At 30.0% G+C, this 20,135-nt stretch overlaps 2 protein-coding genes across 4 annotated transcripts in view; both read left to right on the top strand.

The window, feature by feature from the left end:
- The window catches only part of Oseg1 (intraflagellar transport protein Oseg1), a 42,077-nt gene extending 33,571 nt beyond the window's left edge, over positions 1 to 8,506 (top strand). For both annotated transcript variants that reach the window (XM_014432583.2, XM_014432591.2), the window contains exons 21-27: positions 1,877 to 1,967; positions 2,042 to 2,142; positions 3,639 to 3,747; positions 3,859 to 4,036; positions 4,181 to 4,362; positions 5,805 to 5,963; positions 6,595 to 8,506. In XM_014432583.2, the coding sequence (XP_014288069.1) occupies positions 1,877 to 1,967; positions 2,042 to 2,142; positions 3,639 to 3,747; positions 3,859 to 4,036; positions 4,181 to 4,362; positions 5,805 to 5,963; positions 6,595 to 6,705 (931 nt within the window). In that variant the 3' untranslated portion in view covers positions 6,706 to 8,506. The remainder of the gene's footprint in view (positions 1 to 1,876; positions 1,968 to 2,041; positions 2,143 to 3,638; positions 3,748 to 3,858; positions 4,037 to 4,180; positions 4,363 to 5,804; positions 5,964 to 6,594) is intronic.
- A 749-nt stretch (positions 8,507 to 9,255) lies between these two features.
- LOC106688027 (uncharacterized) lies at positions 9,256 to 18,802 on the top strand. 2 transcript variants are annotated; one of them, XM_067052402.1, is made up of 5 exons: positions 9,256 to 9,396; positions 9,481 to 9,585; positions 12,243 to 12,401; positions 14,974 to 15,129; positions 17,062 to 18,802. In XM_067052402.1, the coding sequence occupies exons 1-5, from the start codon at positions 9,343 to 9,345 to the stop codon at positions 17,257 to 17,259; spliced, it is 672 nt and encodes a 223-aa protein (XP_066908503.1). In that variant the 5' UTR covers positions 9,256 to 9,342; the 3' UTR covers positions 17,260 to 18,802. The 2 variants fall into 2 exon arrangements, with proteins under 2 accessions (XP_066908503.1, XP_014287776.1); XM_014432290.3 differs by having other exon boundaries at positions 9,274 to 9,585.
- Positions 18,803 to 20,135: the final 1,333 nt, after the last annotated feature.

Here is a 20,135-nt window from a genome sequence, read left to right as displayed (position 1 = left end):
AAATAAAACAGTTTAACAAGAAAAGTATGATGATAAAAAAAAAAAAAAAAAAAAAAAAAAAAAAAAAAAAAAAAAAAAAAGAAATCAAACTATTACATATGTATAAATAATAAAAATTAAAATCATGAGAAAATTGAGAAAGAAAATTATATAAAACATATAATGAAAGCCTTGAAAATATATGAGTAAAACTAACAATAATATGGATAAACATGAGTTAGGTTAGCTCATGTTCACTATATTATTGTTAGCTTCTCTGTATTCACATTATTGTTAGTTTTATTTCCTAATCCTCTTTGGCTTATATAACTATGTAAATTTTTTAAAATTATTATTGATCAAATGTTCCATATCCAATGTTTTTTAATATATAGGTCATAGAGTTTGTTCATTGTAAGACTCTCATTCACCATGATCCTTATCCATTCCTCTGAGTGCTGGCTTAGTACAAATGTAAGTCATTCAAATCCTTTAATGAAAGATTTGAGGGCTAATAAGAGATTACGACAATGGGAGTAAAGTGAAAATAGTAAACTTTATGGGCTATTTTGTGATATATTAGTAGACATAGCGAATTACTTATAATCTGGCAGGTCATATAGATAGAATGAAAGACAGGGCTCTGTCAGAGAGGCTTATTTTTTCAGAAATGGAGAATAAGAGAAGTGTGGGACTATCCAAATTGATATATTTCAGAAAGGTATAGGTGTAGGGATGCCAAATTCATCCCTGTTGTTGGAGCTAAAAGAAAAGTATTACAGGATAAAGGTGCTTGTATAAAGTTCCTAGATGTGGACAAAACTTGCCTTAGATGTTTACGCCAAAAATAATAAAAAAATTACTCTTATTATAAATAATTTAAAAAATCCTTGTGCTTTCCTTTATTCAGAAATCCCTGCAAAGTGGTTCATTATAAATTTTTGTATTACTATTTGAGTTATTTTGACGGTACCCGGACCATCTTCCTTTTATATACTACACACTGTCAAACGACGATCTTCCAATAAATAATTAAGTTGATTAAGAAAAAAGAAAGTACCTGAAAAATCTTTGTTTAATGTTTGTGTGTAAATGGGTAAACTATAGAAAGTGGAAAATAATCTTTTATTTTTAAAAAAGAAATCCATAGTTTAATATATTTTAAGATACTAGGACCCGTACTGAGAAAGTGTTTTGTTTTCTTAAAGTTCTTCTGATTTAACTCATTAGCTATATTATTATATACGATAAAATATAATAGTTTTTATAATATGTTATTTTATAATTAGATGGTGATTGGAATGGTTTTGAATAATTATTGAAATCATTTGAGTTTCATGTTGAGCATGTCTCATTACTTTTGCTCACTACGCACTCTTTAGATTCTAGTAATTGAATCATTACTGAGAGATTAAATGGCTGTCATCTGAGGAACTTGGAGGATACCTTCTTTCAGTGAAGGATATCTTTTGAAAAGTATTTGTTGGAGGGAGGGGGTCTCTACATGTTTCTTTGTTTTTATATTTATAAATAATAAGAAAACATAAATTGATTTAATAGAGTTTATAGTGGCCTAGAGGATTAAGGTATTACCTTAGCAATCTTGAGTTAAAAGCAGTACTGATTCAAATCCAGTCTCGGTGAGCTAACTTTCATTTCATGGTGGATTTACAGAATGAATTTAGACATTTCCACTCTGGTTAGAATAGGTTGGTAACTTAAGATAAACACCATAATAAGATAATCACCTGATATGCAAGAAATGTCCAGCTAGGAGGAAAATAGAATAAAATAAAAAAACAAAACAATAAACTTGATTTAATAAATTTTAGAACTTGATGAATAATTTACTTTTTACAAAAAGTATTTTCTATTCTAATTTTTAATTTTTTTTTAGGGAAGGAGAAGAAGGAATGTTGGATAAATATTTTTTATATGAAAAGTATGCAACTATATACTATGCTTATCATTCAATTCAAAGATACTTAGTAAGTATATGCATTAATGTACTAAAGAGTATTTATTGTTTGTTACATGTTATTATTTCGTTCTGATTTTGAAGGAGGAACCATTCACTGCTTATCAACCTGAATCTTTATTCAATATTGCACGGTTTTTGATGCAGGAAACTAAAGCTCTTCTTCCTCCAGGAGTGTCACAATTGTATCCTTTAATTAGTTTAACAGTATTTCTGTATTTGGTGGTAGGAATAGTCCAAGAACAGAAAAAAGTCAGTAATTTCACCTCAATTTTTGATTACTTTAAGGAAAACTATGTATAGTTATTAGTCAAAATCGATCAGTTTATCAACCATAGTTTGGGGTATAAACAATGGCAGATATTGCAAAATGCTAAAATAAATTACTTTTCCATTCAGAGTTCCATATCTTTAAAACTATATACAGCAATAAAAACCTAATTGAACATTATTTAAAGAAGAGTAAATTTCATAAAATATGAGCCTTAAAAGAACTATTATACTATTATTCAATAGTTTCCACAAAAAACTCACTTAAAAAGCAACATTTCAGAAAAAATGTACTGAGAAAATGGTGAATTTATTTTGGGAAATCTATATCTCAGAAACCATTAGACGTTAGATGCCTATAAGCACTCAAAACTAAAGCTAGTTAAATGTGCTTCAAAGTAGTTTATGACATTTATCTTTGTAGGAGTAGTAGTTTTTGTGATAATAACAAAATAAATTCACAAAATATTGATTTATATATGTTAAGAAAATATGTTTGATTTATGAAAAAGGTATCTCGAAAACCATTTGACATACTTATATATGCCAGCATTGTAACTAAAGATAGTTTAATGTAATATACAGTAGTTTATAATGTTTATCTTCCTATAGTTTTTACAATATTTGCATATGAAATTTTTTCGAACAACTAGAAATCAATTTAGCATTCATCAATTTGAGCAAATATGATAAAACCGACAACCGCTACAAAGATAAACATTATAAACTGCATTATAGTACATTAAACTATCTTTAACTTTATTCTTGACAGACATCTGTGAGCCTAATGGTTCCTACTAAAATATATTTTTTCATTAATCAAAACTTTTTTCAGATTAGAAATCAATTTATTTTAGTAAATATCATAAAAACTACTCTAACAAAAATAAATGTCATATACTATTTTATACTGTATTTAACTAGCTTTAATTTGAGTGCTAGCAGAAATCTATATGTCTAATGTTTCCTGAGATATATTTTTTCTTGATAAAAAAATTGTCCGGAGAGCTAGAAACTAATGTTATGCGAATTATCTGTTTTGTTAGTTACATGCAAAACATATCTATAGAGGCAGATAGCTTTGATAGGCATGAGAGATCAGTGGACTGTCATATAGACTGGCCTTCCAGTCATTTGAATCCACCTGCCATCACATTTATCTCTGACAATAGTAATTTATATCTTATATTCTTAATTATTCTAAATAGATTTGTTGAACATTGTTTCAGTTCTGCATATCTTCTCTAGATTCTTGTATTTCTTATTCAGTTATTATTATTATATGTTCAATCAGATACAAATACATAACAAAAGTTTATTATCATATTTTTAGTCAAATGCTAGTACATCATTGAAGTTATATTATATTTTATAATAACTCTTAAAACATTTTTCTTTGACCTTTAAATAGTGCGATACTTTATGCAATGTCTAAACAAGCAAGAAATCTTGGTGCTTATAAATTGGCTCGTCAAGTTCTTTCCAAATTGCAAACATTAAAGGTTCCAGCAAAATTTCAGGTATAATATTGTTGTCTTAACATTTTATGTTTTTCATTTGTAAAAGTAATCAGCTGTTATTCTACTTGCCTATAGAATCATTGGTTCTGTTACTTATGTTTCTTACTCTAGGAATATGTGGATATCACTAGTATCATGGTTAAAGGTAAGCAGTATCAAGATAATGAAGAATTGTTAATCATGTGCTATCGTTGTTCAACATACAATCCTCTAATGACTCCTCCTGGTGCTAAGGCCAATGCTTGTACGAACTGTGGCCAATCATTTGTCCATTCATTTGTTACATTTGGTATGTTTTTCAACCAATATTTTTTGTTGTTTAGATAAAGTATTAAAAATATATTGTATTCAGATTACACACTGTATACTGTAATATGATTATATTATACATCCTATTTGTTTATCTATTTATCCTTTGTTTTTAACTTTTTAGAGGTGTTGCCATTGGTTGAATTCCAACCCGAGAGTAGTATAAGTGAGCAAGAAGCTCTACGGCTTCTGGAGAGTGGTTCTGAAGAGGAGGAAGGCTGGCAACAAGACATAGGTAACGATGTTCAAGCTTTACGTCCAGAGTCAGAAATTGGACATGACCCATTCACCGCCAGACTTCTACAAGTAAGTTTATGTAGTTTTATTTTAATGTAATCAATATACCTAAATAAAACTACAAGTGTGTTCGTATTGTCTTGTTTTTATTTTTTGGGATTTTTATATTTATTTTCTAATGTCTTGGTTATTTAATAATATTGACTAAATGACTGCATCTGATTTCAAGTTTTTATTATTTCGTAAATAATTAATATTATGGCAAATAAATATCAAATTAATAGTTGAATTTTATTACTAATTCAATCCAGAAATATTTTTATATATATTATAATTATTAATATATTTATAGATATATTATATAAAAATAACAAGTTTACTGCTTGTTGAGATGACTTCTTCATGATGATTGTTCATAGTTATTTTAATAATATTAATTAATTTTTAAGTCTTTAAAACTTAATCCACTTTATGTATGTAAAAAACACATTTTACTAGTTCTTATTGCTGGTGTATATCACTAATTACAATGGGTATTTGTTGTATCTAGACTGAATTGTTCTGGTCTCTTAACAGAAATCATCCTTGGAAGATTGTTGATTGACCATACGTATCAATGAATGGAATATGGTCCGGGTGCGGTCAAATAAAACTCAAATAGTAAATGGGAGTACTATTTTTATTTGAGCCAATGTTTCGCCACATGCTGCAGGGCCTCGTCAGAGCTAAAAAAGATACAAACACTTGATATAGTTCCAAAAAAAAAAAAAAATTAGTGGAAAGAAGAAACAAGACAAGAAATTCTTGTTAAGAATTGAAGAGAATCATTGTCTTTATTTTTTTAGTGTTCGGTTCTTTTTGTATTTCTTGATAAATTTTGGATGTTATTCAATTAGTAAGGCTTGGTGGTATACTCATTGTGTGAATGAAACTCATGAATAATTCAAAATTAATGTGGATAAAATTCTGGAATACATCTAATGTCTCATCTGATTAGTTCTGTATTTTTATACCTAACAGCTTTGTTATATTAAAGCAAATTTTGTACAAGTATTGTAATGGGTAAAGGAAGTTAATCTTTAGATCCAGAGTATTTTATTTTTATTATTTTGTTGTTATTTGATTTTTATTATCTTGCAATAGAGATATCTCTCATAGTTATTAATTTTTATATGGAACTCATTGTCATCAATGATCACCTAAAATGGACTTATCACAACCATCTTCACATCAAATAACCTACTAGTGACTTTAAGAAATCTAAGGAAGGATGGGTGGGTGAGGTTAATTGTAACAAGTTTAAAACTTTACTTGAAAGAAAGCTGAACCATATTATAATGTGGTCTGATAATATCCAAACTATATACAAACTTACAAATATCCTTAATGGAAAGATATATTTAAGCTTCAAGTAAATGAGTCATCAACAACTCCATTGATATTCTTTTTCATTGATTGTTTAAAGTAATATATGTTATTCTGTCATTTATTAATTAATTATTTGTTCTCAGGATATCTCAGATGATGTTGTAACAGTTAATAGGTCTGCACTTAAGACTATGGATCTGTCTGAAGTAGTTATTTGTAGATTTCCAAAACCACTAAAAACACGTTATTTTAGAAACCTCCTTCCTGAACTTCAAGTTACTCCATGCACACATTGTAACAAAGTAAATATTCCATTAGTAGCTGTTCGTTAGTTTTTATGAATTAGTGCTCTTATCTCTTCGTCAGTAGTGTGAGCAGAATTTTTCTTTGAAGAGAGAGGGGGGGGGGTTCAATCCAAGGATCTACTTTTAAGAAATATAACTTGATTAGGGGAATCTGTATGCCCCTCTTATGAAAAATGTTGATAAGTTTGGAAGAAATTTTTTATATTTCAGAAAAAATTACACTTTTTAACTATTCAAAAATTATTATAATTAAACAGTTTTCATTTCATGAGAAACAGTAGGCATTAAAAAAAAAAGTAAAAGAAGACAGCAAAATTGTGGATTCTATTTTTTTTTTTTTTTATACTACATACTAGTACTTTGTAAGAGAAGGGTCCAGATCCCTTAGACCTTCTTCTGTTGGCTACACCACTGCTCATCACATTGTTATTGTTTTGATTTAATGTTCAGGATTCACTTTGAAAATTGTGACTTAATATTACTGTTTAGTAATTGCCTCTTACAACTTACATTAAATCACTATTTATTAATTTATTTTTCTTATAAATAATTTGAATATTACTTAATCTAAGTTAATTCTCCATATTTTTTCTTAGTTATTAGTTTTTAATAATTTTTTTTGCTTTAGATATTCCATATGGATGATTTTGAAATGAAAATTCTGGAAAAAGGTTCCTGCCCGTTTTGCCGTGTTCCACCATCAAGTGGAGAGGAAGAACTGGAAACTTCTTCCCTTTAATGCCATTGTTACCATACTTAAGTTCTTTTAAATTTATCTTTTTCATGAACTGAATTTTTCGGTTCATGGTTCTGTTAAAATTGTTACTGACCTTGGAATATTTGATTTGAACAAATTAATTTGAATTGGCCTTGAAACAGAAAAATTAGTATTGGTGGTAGACAAGTAATTTTGTCACATTTAGGGCAAGGATCAATGATTTTATATAGAAAACATCATGTTTGCTATTGTGGAATTGCTGATTGTTTTTAATTGCCATATTTTGTTATTATTGCACCTTGGTGTCCTTATATCTCTTACAATATTTAAAACTGTAACATGCACATTTAGCGTCTAAATAATGCAGAGATTGTTCGTATATAGAACATTATTCGATGATATAGAGTAGATATAGGAGTCTTATTTGTCAAACTCCATTTAATTAATTACTAAAGGATATATATGTTTATAATAGTTATTAATTTTGAATTTATTAGAGTTTAAAAAAGGAAAATAATATGGAAGTTCCCCATCTCAAGGTAGTATCAGTATATAAGGTAAGAATAAAGGATATTTGATAAAAAGTACTATTATTGCTTTGAAGCATGAGTCTGAGAAGTAAATAAATAATAAGCCCCGCAAGTATTATGATAGTTAGTTATATTTTTCTATTTATCCATAATTTGAGATTTAATACTGGCTTCTAGTAATTAGACCATAAATCTTCTTCATTATAAATTGATTTATAATTTTATTATAAATTATCATCTATTTATAATTATAAATAATATAATGAAAATTTAATTTTCTGTTTACAATAAGTCCAATAAATTTCTCAAATAGGCTCATGAAAGACATTTCAATGAAGTTTGAAATGAACAAAGCGAAGCCTATATCAGAAGCTATATCAAATTGTGCATTCAAGTTTTGATTTGCCCCACATTCCCTGCTCATATTTTATAGCTCTGCCATATTTACGTTAAATAATCTTTTTGCTGTGCCATAAATGTTGGCCATTTTTTTTCTTTTATTAGTTTAGTTTGAATGCTTATGATTTATTTCTGAATAAATTTAATTTATTTTGTATTTGTTACATTCAAATTAGTGTCTGAGTAAGTTTAGTATCATAGATTAGTTTCTGTTGTACGTTAGATCTTAATTTTCATTTCAAAATAAGTTAGTTCATTTAAGAGTTTTAATAAGTATTAAATTTAGGAATATAAAATATTTTAACAGAAGAAAAAGCATTTTAAAGTTTTATGACTGAACATTTATCATTATTTTAAAATCTTTTTATTTTTATTATTCACCTATGTTTTGATTCTTAATTCTTGATGAATCTGAGTAATTAGCTTGTTATAATTAATATAAGATTATTCCAGTAGTGTTTCGAGAAAATGTTACAACTTTTCATGTAATGACTATAAATTTTCAAATCTCATCATAGATGGTATTAAGAACTGAATTTCTTTGGAAATGCATTAAAGATAAATGGGAATATTACTTGTTAATATTATTTGAGCTGAACACAACAATACTTCTCCTATAACATTATTTATTGTAGTTTATAATTAAGATTAATTGTTGCAAATTGTAGATGTTAGTTTGTTATGATAAGAGCACTTGAGATGTTTTAATTATTAGTACAAACATTAGCTTTAATTGTTGACTATGATTCCGTCCTACTGTCTTTCTTTTGATATTTTTTGTTGTAAAGTATTGTAATATTAACAAATATATTAGTTTTATCATCATTTATTTCTCCTGCATATCTGATAGAAAGCTTAATTTAATTTTAATTTTTTTATTTATGTAGAATTACATAACTTACATGAATTAATAAATAAATAAACTTAACTTTTATTAAAGGTATATTGATTTGATAGTTCCTCCTATTTCCATGAAATCAAAAACATATTTTTTAAAATATTTCATAGGACTTTAGTTATGAAGTGTTATTTTTGTTTCCCATATTTTTTATTTCAATAATTTGTAAGAACATAGGTACTGTGTACTGATTGAATCTTCTACAAGGGGTGATGAAATGATGTGAAAGTAACTGACACTCAACCGCCATCTCCCATATTTATCTTAGTCCTAATAATAATTTTATATAAGTTTATATTAAATCAGCACCATGCAGTGTCCAGCTGCATCTTCACCTCTATTTTACAATTTTTTTTTGTGTTAATAGGACTAATATCTTATCCAAGTTCACGAGAAAAAAAAAAATTTTTTTTTTTATTAAGGAATCAACCAAAAACTATAGTATAATTCATATTAAAACTGTTGTACAATTAACATAATACTATGCACTGCAGTTCATATTAAAATCACTGTGACAAAAAACTGAGGGTGAAAAGCTTATGACTATGATGGAATAAGAGGTTTTTTTTATCTACCTAGGCCTGAACCTTAGGCTTAATTATTTTTTACAGCAAAATTATTTTTTATAAGTGCAACTTGAAAATTTCAGGTTTTTAGAGAAACTCAAATTTTTATAATTTTATAATTTGAATGGTTCAGTAATTGACCTCGAATGTAATGATTTTCAGAGAGGAAGAATCAGATACAATCTCTATATATTTCATTTTGACGGAAATGTTCGTGACGCTCGGATTGTTTACATATTCGGTTATATAACCCTTCCTTCCGGTCATGTCCTCGCCTTTAAATATTAAAGAAAACGGGTGTGGTTTAGCTGGTCCAAAAGTATATTTAATTATCATATACATCTTTTCTTATGTCACAATATATTATCAACAGATCGGATTCAGGAAAAACGTTATATTACAGCTAGCATTGAAATGCTCAGTTACAATGAAGTGCCCGAAGCTAGTGGTGTCTCTCTTCCTTTGGATCTGCATTCTTGATCTAGGTAACGCTCAGGAACCGTTCGCTGTGAGTATTGGGGAATTCAGTAGTCTATGTAACGTTACCAGATATTTTCTACTATAAAGTGGAACATGCAGATTGCCTCTTTAAAAGAGGCCGGGGGGAGGGAGCACATAGTCAGCGATATTGTAAAATATAAAACTATCGTTGTAAATTATACGTTTTTTTGTTTCGTATTTATCATTTAATCGCTTAAGTGATAAGTACGAAACATACAATCCGAAAATTTGATTTTTCACATTTTTAACTTAAATGTGGTGGAGCCTACATTTTCAACTCGGGTCCTTATAAAACAAAACTCTTAACGTGAGTTTTAATGCGCAAATATACTATACAAATCCTTTGTTCGGTTTTGTTTCTAACTTGGCAAAACTAGTGGTAACGTCGGTCATCGCTTACGTTTATTACACGATTAAATGTAACTTCTATTCCAAATTATGAAATAAAATGAAAAATTATTTTACTCTGGTGACTCCTAGTCCTTTGAAGACCTTTGGATAATAAGAATGTACATTCAGAGCGTATTTTTCTGGCTTATTTTATAATTATTTAAGATAATTTCTAAATAATAATATTATAAATGAACGAAAATACTGATTTTTTTTTTCATAACCCCTATTTCTGAATTTCATTTATGGTTTTTAGCATGAATATATATTCTGGTCCTGCACTGTTCCCTTCTTCTGTAGTGGCCTACATTTTAAGGAGTTTTTGACTCGTATTTTTGTTGTAGTGGGCGTTCTTTGAATTTTATAATGTGTTGGGGCACACATTGGTTTTGAAATTTGAACTAAACCTAAAAAAAACTTATTCCCTAAATACGTGTGCTGGGACGTCGTTTCTGGGTTTTTATCTGCTTTGTTGACAACGCACCGGAGGGGGCGCTGGTATAAGGGTCCTGAACAGCAGATTTCTTTGGTGCTGTAGAGAGTCGAAAAACTTTATGTGCCTGCGTTGGATGAACTCAGGCACAGTGGGTAGTTCGAAGAGCTCGTGTAGATGATTTGTCTTCATCTTCTTCAGCGATGTTGGCCGCAAAATCTTCCGCAACACTGTATCTTAGAAGCGTTGTAGATGGAGCTGTGTCCCTTCTCTGAGATGGGTGTAGAGTGGAGCACCATATAGAAGTGCTGGTCTCAAAATACTTTTATAAATTTGGAGTTTGAGCCTTAGTGAGAGTTCTAGTGATGATAAAAGGTGGTGTAACCGGTATGATCTGAGACGGACTCGTTTGGTCTTCATGAAGCTATGACCTGACAGTGTCATGTGGCGATCAAATTTAATGCCCAGATAAACTATAGAGTTTGAAGGCCTTAGTACGCAGTTTGGCACTTGGAGCGTGCGAGGTAGTCTGGTTTTCTTCCCTTTTTGTAGTGCGAACACCACGGAATATGTTTTTGCCGAGTTTACCTGAATGTTGAGATGGTGTAGTTTTTTTTTTTACTATCTCCTGGCATTTTTTCTTCGCCCGCTTGAGGGCATGTTTGGCGCTAGCTTGTTGGCACTGCTGCTATAAATTGTGATGTCTGCGAAAGCGGCTATTGTGGCAATGGTGTAGTTATGCCCCACGACGTCCGCAGTGATATGGAGAAGAGGAGAGGAGACAGGACCGCCCCTTGTGGAACACTACACGTTACTGAGATTGTTCTGGAGTGATTTTCACGAACCCTTACAGCTAGGCTACGGTTGTTTAGAAACAATACTATAATGCTATACAGTTGTTTTGGGCAGTCGAGGTCCGCGAGCTTACGGCATAAAATGCCGTGAGACACGGAGTCGAAGGCCTTCGTACAGTCTATAGAGATCATAGCTGTTGCATGGTTTCTGTTGAAGTCTCTGCACACCTCGGTTTGTAGTTTCATAAGGTGATGTTCCGAGTTGAGATGAGCTTGAAAGCCTTGAAATCCGCCACGATAGCTGAGTGTTCTAACACATGAATCTCTGGCATTTAACTCTTATGTAAACATATTGAAAATACTGAAATTCCAAAATTGTTATCTATAAATAATTATTCAGACAATATAACTGAGAATGGGATAGTAGAAATATGAATATACATATAGCTTTATTCTCAAAACTATGAGGCATGTTGATAGTTGAGGAGATGGAGAAATCATTTACGTTTATGATGGGATTTTGCGATTGGATATGAGTAGGGAATTCCAAAACGAAGAAGTATGGATAACAACGGATTTGTTTAAGGGAACTGCTCTATGAGAAGGAATATACAATTTTATGTTAGCTTTCCAGTTACTTTATCACATTCATTGTCATAAAGACCGGAATTCAGAAGAATGATAGCTCTATTTTTATTTTATGCTTTTGCAACATAGAAAACAAATCGTGGCAGTGTTTTTGCCAAATTCCTAAAAAATATAAAACAAATATACAAGATAACAAGTTTATTTCAAATTTCCATTTTTTATTTGAAAAAAAATATTAGTAAAAATTCATTAAGGAAAGATAGTACCTGCCGGACCCTAATAGCTCTAAAACTCAAAGTTAAATATTTACGCGTCCCGCGGAAAATTCTGATGACACCGTGACGCATTGTCTAAAAGTAGGACCGTCCCGCCAAAAGCGCATTGAACTTCTGGTCACATTAAGTGTTTGTAGCAAATTCATCCAAGTATATGTACACTTATACTGTTTTTTTTTTACAGGGACCTTACCAAATTGTATTGCGTCAATTCGAACAATGCGAAAATTCTGGTACTCGTAAAGTCTACGCAAACAGCACGAGGCTTACCAAAGTCAGCCGCACTAAATACCTCTACTCGACAAATGCCACAACAGAAGTTTATCTCAATGACGATATTACGGTAAATGTGAAGGGTGATCTCTATATAAGAAAAAATATATTTTTTTTTTAATTGGAAACAATTTAATTTTCTTGAAATTAGGGAAAAATATAAAATAACTTAACAATTTTACATAGCATCATTTTATTATATATTTTAAAAGATAATGTGAAAGAATATGCAATGAAAATTAGTGATATAATGTAGACGGTACAAGATCAAATTAGCGTATTTGCTTGATTGGTGATGAATAGGTCGTGCATGGTGATGAATTGGCGTTTAACAAAATTAGGAATTAGTTGCTACTTTAAATCTGCAATCATAGTTCGAACTCATTTATCTAAGAAATTTTAAGAGATTTTTTAACAGTGTGGTGAAATGAATATATTGATTATTGGGGATAAGTAAGGAAAAGAATAAAGAAGAGGTCTAGAGACCGATGAGTAAGTCCGCCGATTGTGGTTTTTCCCACCTTAATACTTTCACTACCAATTATGAAAAAAATGAGAGAACAAAAAAATTAGCCTTGAAATTCTTAATGAGGCCTTAAGGATGGAAAATACAAGTTTTTACTTAGTTTGGGAAAATGAGTTTTTGTCCCAGTGTTAAGTGCAATTCGTCCCAATGTGTAACTGTAGTAGGGGCAAGGCGTCCCTATGGTGTAACTGGTAGGGGCAAGGTATTCAAAAGTATCCCAGTGATACGGGGACGCAATCCCTTTTCCCTCAGTTACTTTAGGCTTCTCGTCCACTGGGAGCGGAAAACTGTGAGTGGCGAAGCAACGAATTCCTGCAAGTACCTATCGTCCACTGCCCCAGTATTCGTCCGGACTCTTTGTAGGCGAGATGGGTTTTTCTGATGTAGAATTTTTTGTTTGGAATTATCACCTACGATTCATCGACGCATCAGGCACAGGCGAATACGGAAAATGTGGGTGAAGCACATTTACGCAGAAAGAAACGAGTAAATCGACGATGACCATCACTTCTCCTATTTTTGAATGAGAATTCTAAATTAACTTTTCACAGTCCATTTGTCCTCTTTCTTTAGCACTCACTCGCGACTAAATCCCAGCAGAACGGGTTCAGTTCGCACTTCGCATTAGTTCGGACGAAAACTGACGAACGACACAGGCCAAGTGGACACGGTCCCCCACCGATCAATATTTTTGAATAGTTCGTGCGAATTCGGACGAATTGATTTTGCATTTTTTTGCAGCTTTCAGCTACCAGTGGACGAAAGGCCTTACTCTACAGACAATTCAAAACGTCTACTGGGACTAGATGAGTAAAAAAATCTAAAATATGAGTTTTTATAGCAACAGAAAAATAACAATGTTTAGTTCAAAATTTTCGCCTACCAGGTCTTAGAAGTTTTTCTGCAAATCACAAAACTAGTGATAACATGAATACGAGTCAACCAATTTACTCACAATCTGAGGACGTAAGTAGGGTGGTAAGAGAAAGTTTGAAATATTTTTATTCCAATTCTTGCTATATTTCTAATTGAAGGTTAATTAAAAAAAAAAAAAAATATATTTATGTTTTCGTGTCAAAATGGTTATGTGACCATAGTCAGAAAATTTATTTAACAATTAATTATTTAATAATTGAAAAAACTAACAAAGTGTTCAAAAATAAAGGCATAAATAGATGTTATTAACCACTGAAACATGAAAACATTAATTTTATCCTTTAATTAATTATAGCATCTAAAAGAATAAATTTGTTAAAAAAGAAAGAAAAATATTTGAAATATATTATATTTAGTTTATAGATGATTATTGTTTGTAATTTAAAATTTTAATGAATAGTAGCGTATGTATCCTGTGTGTTATAGCAACTCAATGAATGTACTTGGGCAGCATGGCTAAATAAAGTATTTTTCACTCTCTTGTTTTTATGTTACTAACTGTTAACAATAAGAGATGGTTAAGTATTTAAAATAAAGAAAATTATTGTTACTTTACAAGGAACCTTTTTTAAAGTTCGCATTCAAGTGTTTTAAGACTATTTTAATGAAGTTAAGACCTTCATTATATTAACGACTTCTTCATTGTATATTTATATGGGGAGTTTAATCAAAATCGTTGGGGGGGATTTTCGAGAAAATGGTAAACTAATTTTAAAATCGATTGTATGAAATGGTACAACCGGTAAGTCAATTATAGGGAAAAAGTTGCCGTCTTATCGTAAGCATTTACTTGACTTAAATACCGAGCAGTTAAGTACAAATTTTTGTTTTCAAGCTAAGCTGTTCACATACATAGGTCACACACCATTTAGCGAGACTCGGTTATTTGAACTCGAAGGACCTTAAAAAACTTGTTTTTCTGTTGAAAACTCCGATTATAATTTTTAAATATCACAATATTTTACCATGCTCTACAGGTAAATGAAAGTAAAAATTTAGGGTTGATAGTTAGTGAACTTTTTTTCAAATTTCAGTTGTGTTTTTTGAAACTTTAATTACATTTATTAGAATGAATTATCAGGAAGTAATACCACAAGATTTTAAATGAATAAACGTTATTAATTACTATTTATCGTTGAAAATAACTTTTTTTTTTTTTGTATATATTCAATCTATGCAGTTAGAGTTGGATATTGCCATCTTTGGGAACGGAGGATGGAGGCCTCACTACATGCAGGGAGAGTTTCCTCATTTATGTACCACTACGAAGCAAATGGCACCTGTCTTGTACAAAGCTCTTGTGGATCTTATGCACTTGGATTGCCCTATTCCGCCGGTGAGTATAGTTTCCATTTTCGTTATGATGACCACCTTCTGTCCACCCAATTCCGGAAGAATAACAATTGAATGTTTCAAACAAAATTTATATATTTTCTGTACTTAATGTTTCAAAATTTAGTTTATTCTTGTAAATATTTATATTAGCAGAAATTGTACCTTTCCATTTATTATTTTTAGTTTAATTACATTTGATTTTTATCATTTTTTTTTCTGTTACTTATTATCAGAAGTGTTTGTCATCTTATGTTTTATGATATGACCCATGGTTTTACTTTCTTTGTTCTATTCTTATTTTATATATTCTGTTAATTATTGTTGTTCATTTTTATCTTTTCAAATTCATTATTTTATGACGTTTTATAATTTCATTCTTATTTTGTATTTCACTCTAAGGCTCTAAAGCCTAATTCTGACGCCTGTATATTATTCTAAAGGGATCAATTCCAGAATAAATAAAGATTATTATTATATAGCATTAATTAGACCAGTACTAACTTATGTCTCAAAAACGGCCTCCTAGGTGTCCACGCAGCCTCAAAATTGGTACCTTTAATTAGCGAAAATATATCAAGCACGGTTGTGACTAAATCACCGAGAAGACAACTGGAGGCAACTTGATTGTTTGCATAGTCTTAATATACTGATAGAGAAATAAACTTTGTTTTTAGAGCAGAGAATTTCTTCAACTAATTATTAAAAATCTACAATGTACTAAGTATAATTGAAGATCAATAACTATTACAAGTAAAACATTACATACATTTGTCTATTACAGCGTGTTCCACATTGCTGTGGTGAAACTAACTTAAGGTTTATACCAAAACTGAATAGGAGTGAAATAGAGGAAGGTTTGTTTTTTGGTTTTGCCAAACCAACCGTTCTTCCTCAGTCAGTCTGTTATATCTGTTTTGTATTTCCTCCATTACATTCTCTGTTCTTAATTATGTATACTGTGTTTGTGAAGTTGGAGTGACATGATTTTAAATTTAGTACATCTGGTTTTTTTTATTTTCTTAAGTGATTGATTTTTTTATTTCTTTATGATTTCGCTTGTTCTTTTTTGTATCGATATATGATTTTAGGTTTATTCTTGGTTGGTGTCACGGTTATTTTAAATCAGACTAGTAATAATAAAGATATGGCGTATTGAAATCTGTACCCTTCTTTTTAAAGGTTTATTGCTCATTTTTTCATGTAAACTTGTTAACGTTTGGCTTATTAATGTTTTGAATATTTCGAAACTTTTTCAAAACATTCCAAATGCTCGTGCCAAATAATTAAATTAATGTATAAGATGAAACAAAAACAAGAAAAACAAATGCCAGTTTTTTCCTGAAGATAAAAATAGAATCTTGGATTTTTGTTGCAAAATCTAAAGATATCAACACAACATAAGAAACGAAATAAAAAAAAGTTTGCTAAGGACTTAGGTCCGGGTAGCAATCTCACCATTTTGTTAGGATAAATAGGTGTATAATTACCAATATTTCACGGTTTAATAACAAATTTAATTAATATTATTGGTTATTTGAAAATGTGAACGGAACATGCTTATATAGAAGAATGCTTTTACACATGGCTAAGCGATATAACTGGATGGAATTCGATAGAATAAATATTGGTCGATTTTCACACTAATTTGTAACTTTTCATACATAAATTTGGTCTGAATTGCACAATCTCTTCTTGAAACATAGGTGTATCCTGGAAAATATGCTTACACATGCTTAAGCGGAAGTAATTCACAGAACCTGATAAAATCAATTTAGAACTAAATAGATACCAATCCAAACAATTCCTAATAAATTTCATCATAATGAAAATTGAAAAATTTGTATTACATACAACCATATTATAGTTTTTATTTGTTAAGTGTATTTGAATATTTACAGTGATGATATGTTGAACATATGTTCTGTTCTTGCAGGGAACATACGAGATAAAAAACTTTGATATCCAAAGCATCAGTATTTTCAATTCTATACCGAACTTTCCCTACGGTAAGTACAGAGCGGATGTCTTCATGACGCTCAACGGAACTTTACTTGGCTGCCTTAGGTACTATGCTGACGTGATACCTAACAGGAAAGTACATCAGGAGAGGAAACCGAGAAAAAAACCTTAACTTCAACCATTATTTTATAAAGTTTTAAATAATTTCTTGTTTCTTAACTTATGCACTTAAATATTGTATTTAGTTACTTGGGGAGAATGGTTGCAATTAAGAACTAATAAAATAATAACATTAAATAATTTAATTACTATTTGATAATAATAACATTAAATAGTTAAGAAAATAACATTAACCATCATCAGAAATCGCAACAACACCATATCCACAGACTGGTACACCAAACCGACTTATTCTGGCAGACTTTTAAATTATCACTCTCGACATCCTTTCCATAACTGAAAGTAGCTGAAAACATTGGTCATCGCTGTTTTTCTCTCTCCGATTTCCATTTACATGATACTAACTCTCTCCGTACTAAACAGATCCTAAGAAAAGTCTATATTTAAATCTCCATCTCCTGAATTACAGAAATTCTTGTGTAGCGGACTTGGGTTTTTTTGGGGTTTTGGGGTTTCCTTTAGAATTACTAAGCAGTTCAAATGATCGATAATCTTAAACCAAAAATTGTGGTGATACAGTCAAGAAAGTGAAAAAAAGTATTATATAATAATTTCATTATAATTACTGCTATGTTTAATGAGAATTATGATATCTTTGTCATAATTAGTTTATTACCATCATATGGACCAATTTTAAATAAATAAAAATATTCTTTACGTCAGGTTTAGCTGTAATAAATGTTGATGCGTGCAGAAAAAATTCAAACTTATTAGAAATTTAAAACTGATTAATTTGGAATTATACACTGATTTTAAATTCGATGATTATATATGTCGTATAAACACGAACAAAATTCTATCCTACAAAAGATGGAAAGCGTTGAGTTTTAAGACGGAGATAAATTAACAATGTTACTAGGTTTTGACGTTTAGAGGCTAAACCAAAGAAATATTTGTAATAAGAAAGGAGAATAACTTTAAATTATTTAATAAAATTATGAAATTTAGAAATATAAGATATAGTTTTTTGTGAGTTTAGTTGTATCAATTATTTGGACAAAATATTTGTATTGCATAGCTTAATAAATTTCTAATATTTCTTTATGTACTTATTAACGTCATATTTGATAATTAGACTTAATCAATACGAATAAGTTTATTCACTAATGTTTTATGACGTATTTACCATTATGTCATTCAAAAACTGTAGAATTTGGTATTACGAATTCAGAAGAACATATTTCCAAATTTACATCATAAATGAGGAACTGACTGGTTCAAAACCTTGTGAATTAACACTGGCTAAGATTTAACTTAAAAATATAAAAAATTCACAGTGAAAATTAATGTGTATTTCTAGGTATATGAGTGATTCTTTTCATGTAATCTTATTTACAGCTTCTTATGCAGAACAACACATTAAACAATCATTTATCAATCATCACAAAACTAAAAAAATCAGCTTACAGTTAATTCTTTGTAAAAATTGAATGATTGATACTGGTTCAGATATTCAATAAAATGTTCCCTTAATCATATAAGATACTTCCAAGTGTATAATAGAAATGTATGAATAAAGGATGTAGTTTCATTAATGACTACTTATAACTACTTATGAATCACATCTCTGTAATTAGAAAAGCTACTTTAATTCAAATTTCTTTTAAAACTATAATTTTTTTTTTCTACGCCATAGAAAATATACTATTTAGCCATTATTCCTCTCGTAGCCCAATATAAATTGACTTTGGCTTTGAGTTGGTTTGCAAAGAGGCAAACCAACTCAAGGCAAAAGTCAATTTATATTGGGCTGCGAGAGGGATAATGGCTTAATATGTAAATTAAGTGTAATGAAGATATACTTTAATGTACAATATCCTAAATTAAGCTGTAAACCTAACAAATGATTTACTAACTAGAAATGCACTAGTGACCTGTTTGGTTAGGAAGATACTGTGTTCTTACTAAGGATGGCGGTATTATCCAAGTCATTAAATTAGAACATGCAAAATGATAATCTACCAGTTAGGTCTCCTAAACTCATTAGTGCCCTGGAACCTTGCAACTTTAATAATATCCTCCTCCACAAAATTAAACTGAAATTATTTATTTAAAACAGTATTTTAATCTTATCAGGATGTTTAGTTATTGTGAACAAATTTTAAATGAACATCCCGATCATACTTAATACAGAGGACAATCAAAAAGCAATTTAAAAATGCAGCAAACTCCATATTTTAATTGGAAAAAAATTAAATTAATTTAATCTGTACGAAATTGGATAAAACTCTTTGGATTAATTTGCATAACATCTATAAATCATATGTTCTTTTAAATGTAATAGGTAGACTCGAAAATCGAATCTGATCTTACTTCGTATTACAATGTTTTGACACGTCTTGTATGATGATTTTTTTTGTCTACGGTCTTTATTTAATTGATCTTTTCCTTTTCGCATGTGGTCTTTATGTGAAACATAGGCTGATTATTATTATTATTGGTGCGACAGACCTTGGAGGTCCAAGGCAGAGCGCGATTTACTAGAGAAATAAATCGCACGTTTCTTGACATAGTTTTCAGGGATTCACCTATTTTTTGTAAGTGCCCGGGAGGGGGGGAGGTGAGTATTGTATAATGTTATACTTGAAAAAACTCGGATATTTATTTTTATTTAATATAGTATAGGCTTATTAAAATACAATTTTTTTTTATTTTATTTATTTATTGATATTTACAACTGTATAAAAAAATATAACCAGTAAATTTGATCATAATGACATAATGATATGATAAAGGATGTAGAGAAAGTACCCAGTAGTAGAACTCTAAAAACAAGGTCACGAGGCCATCTTCTTTTCAGGCGCCTCGGAGGATTGCCAGGAATGGAAGAGGAAGCAAGGTTAGAAACGAGTGGGTTTGGGTGGTTAG

The sequence above is a fragment of the Halyomorpha halys genome, unplaced genomic scaffold, assembly GCF_000696795.3.
Source record: "Halyomorpha halys isolate HHAL.00 unplaced genomic scaffold, Hhal_1.1 Scaffold41.1, whole genome shotgun sequence".
In the NCBI taxonomy this organism is placed as follows: domain Eukaryota; kingdom Metazoa; phylum Arthropoda; class Insecta; order Hemiptera; family Pentatomidae; genus Halyomorpha; species Halyomorpha halys.
The sequence above is the reverse complement of the archived record's forward strand: the minus strand, read 5'-3'. Positions and strand labels throughout refer to the sequence as shown.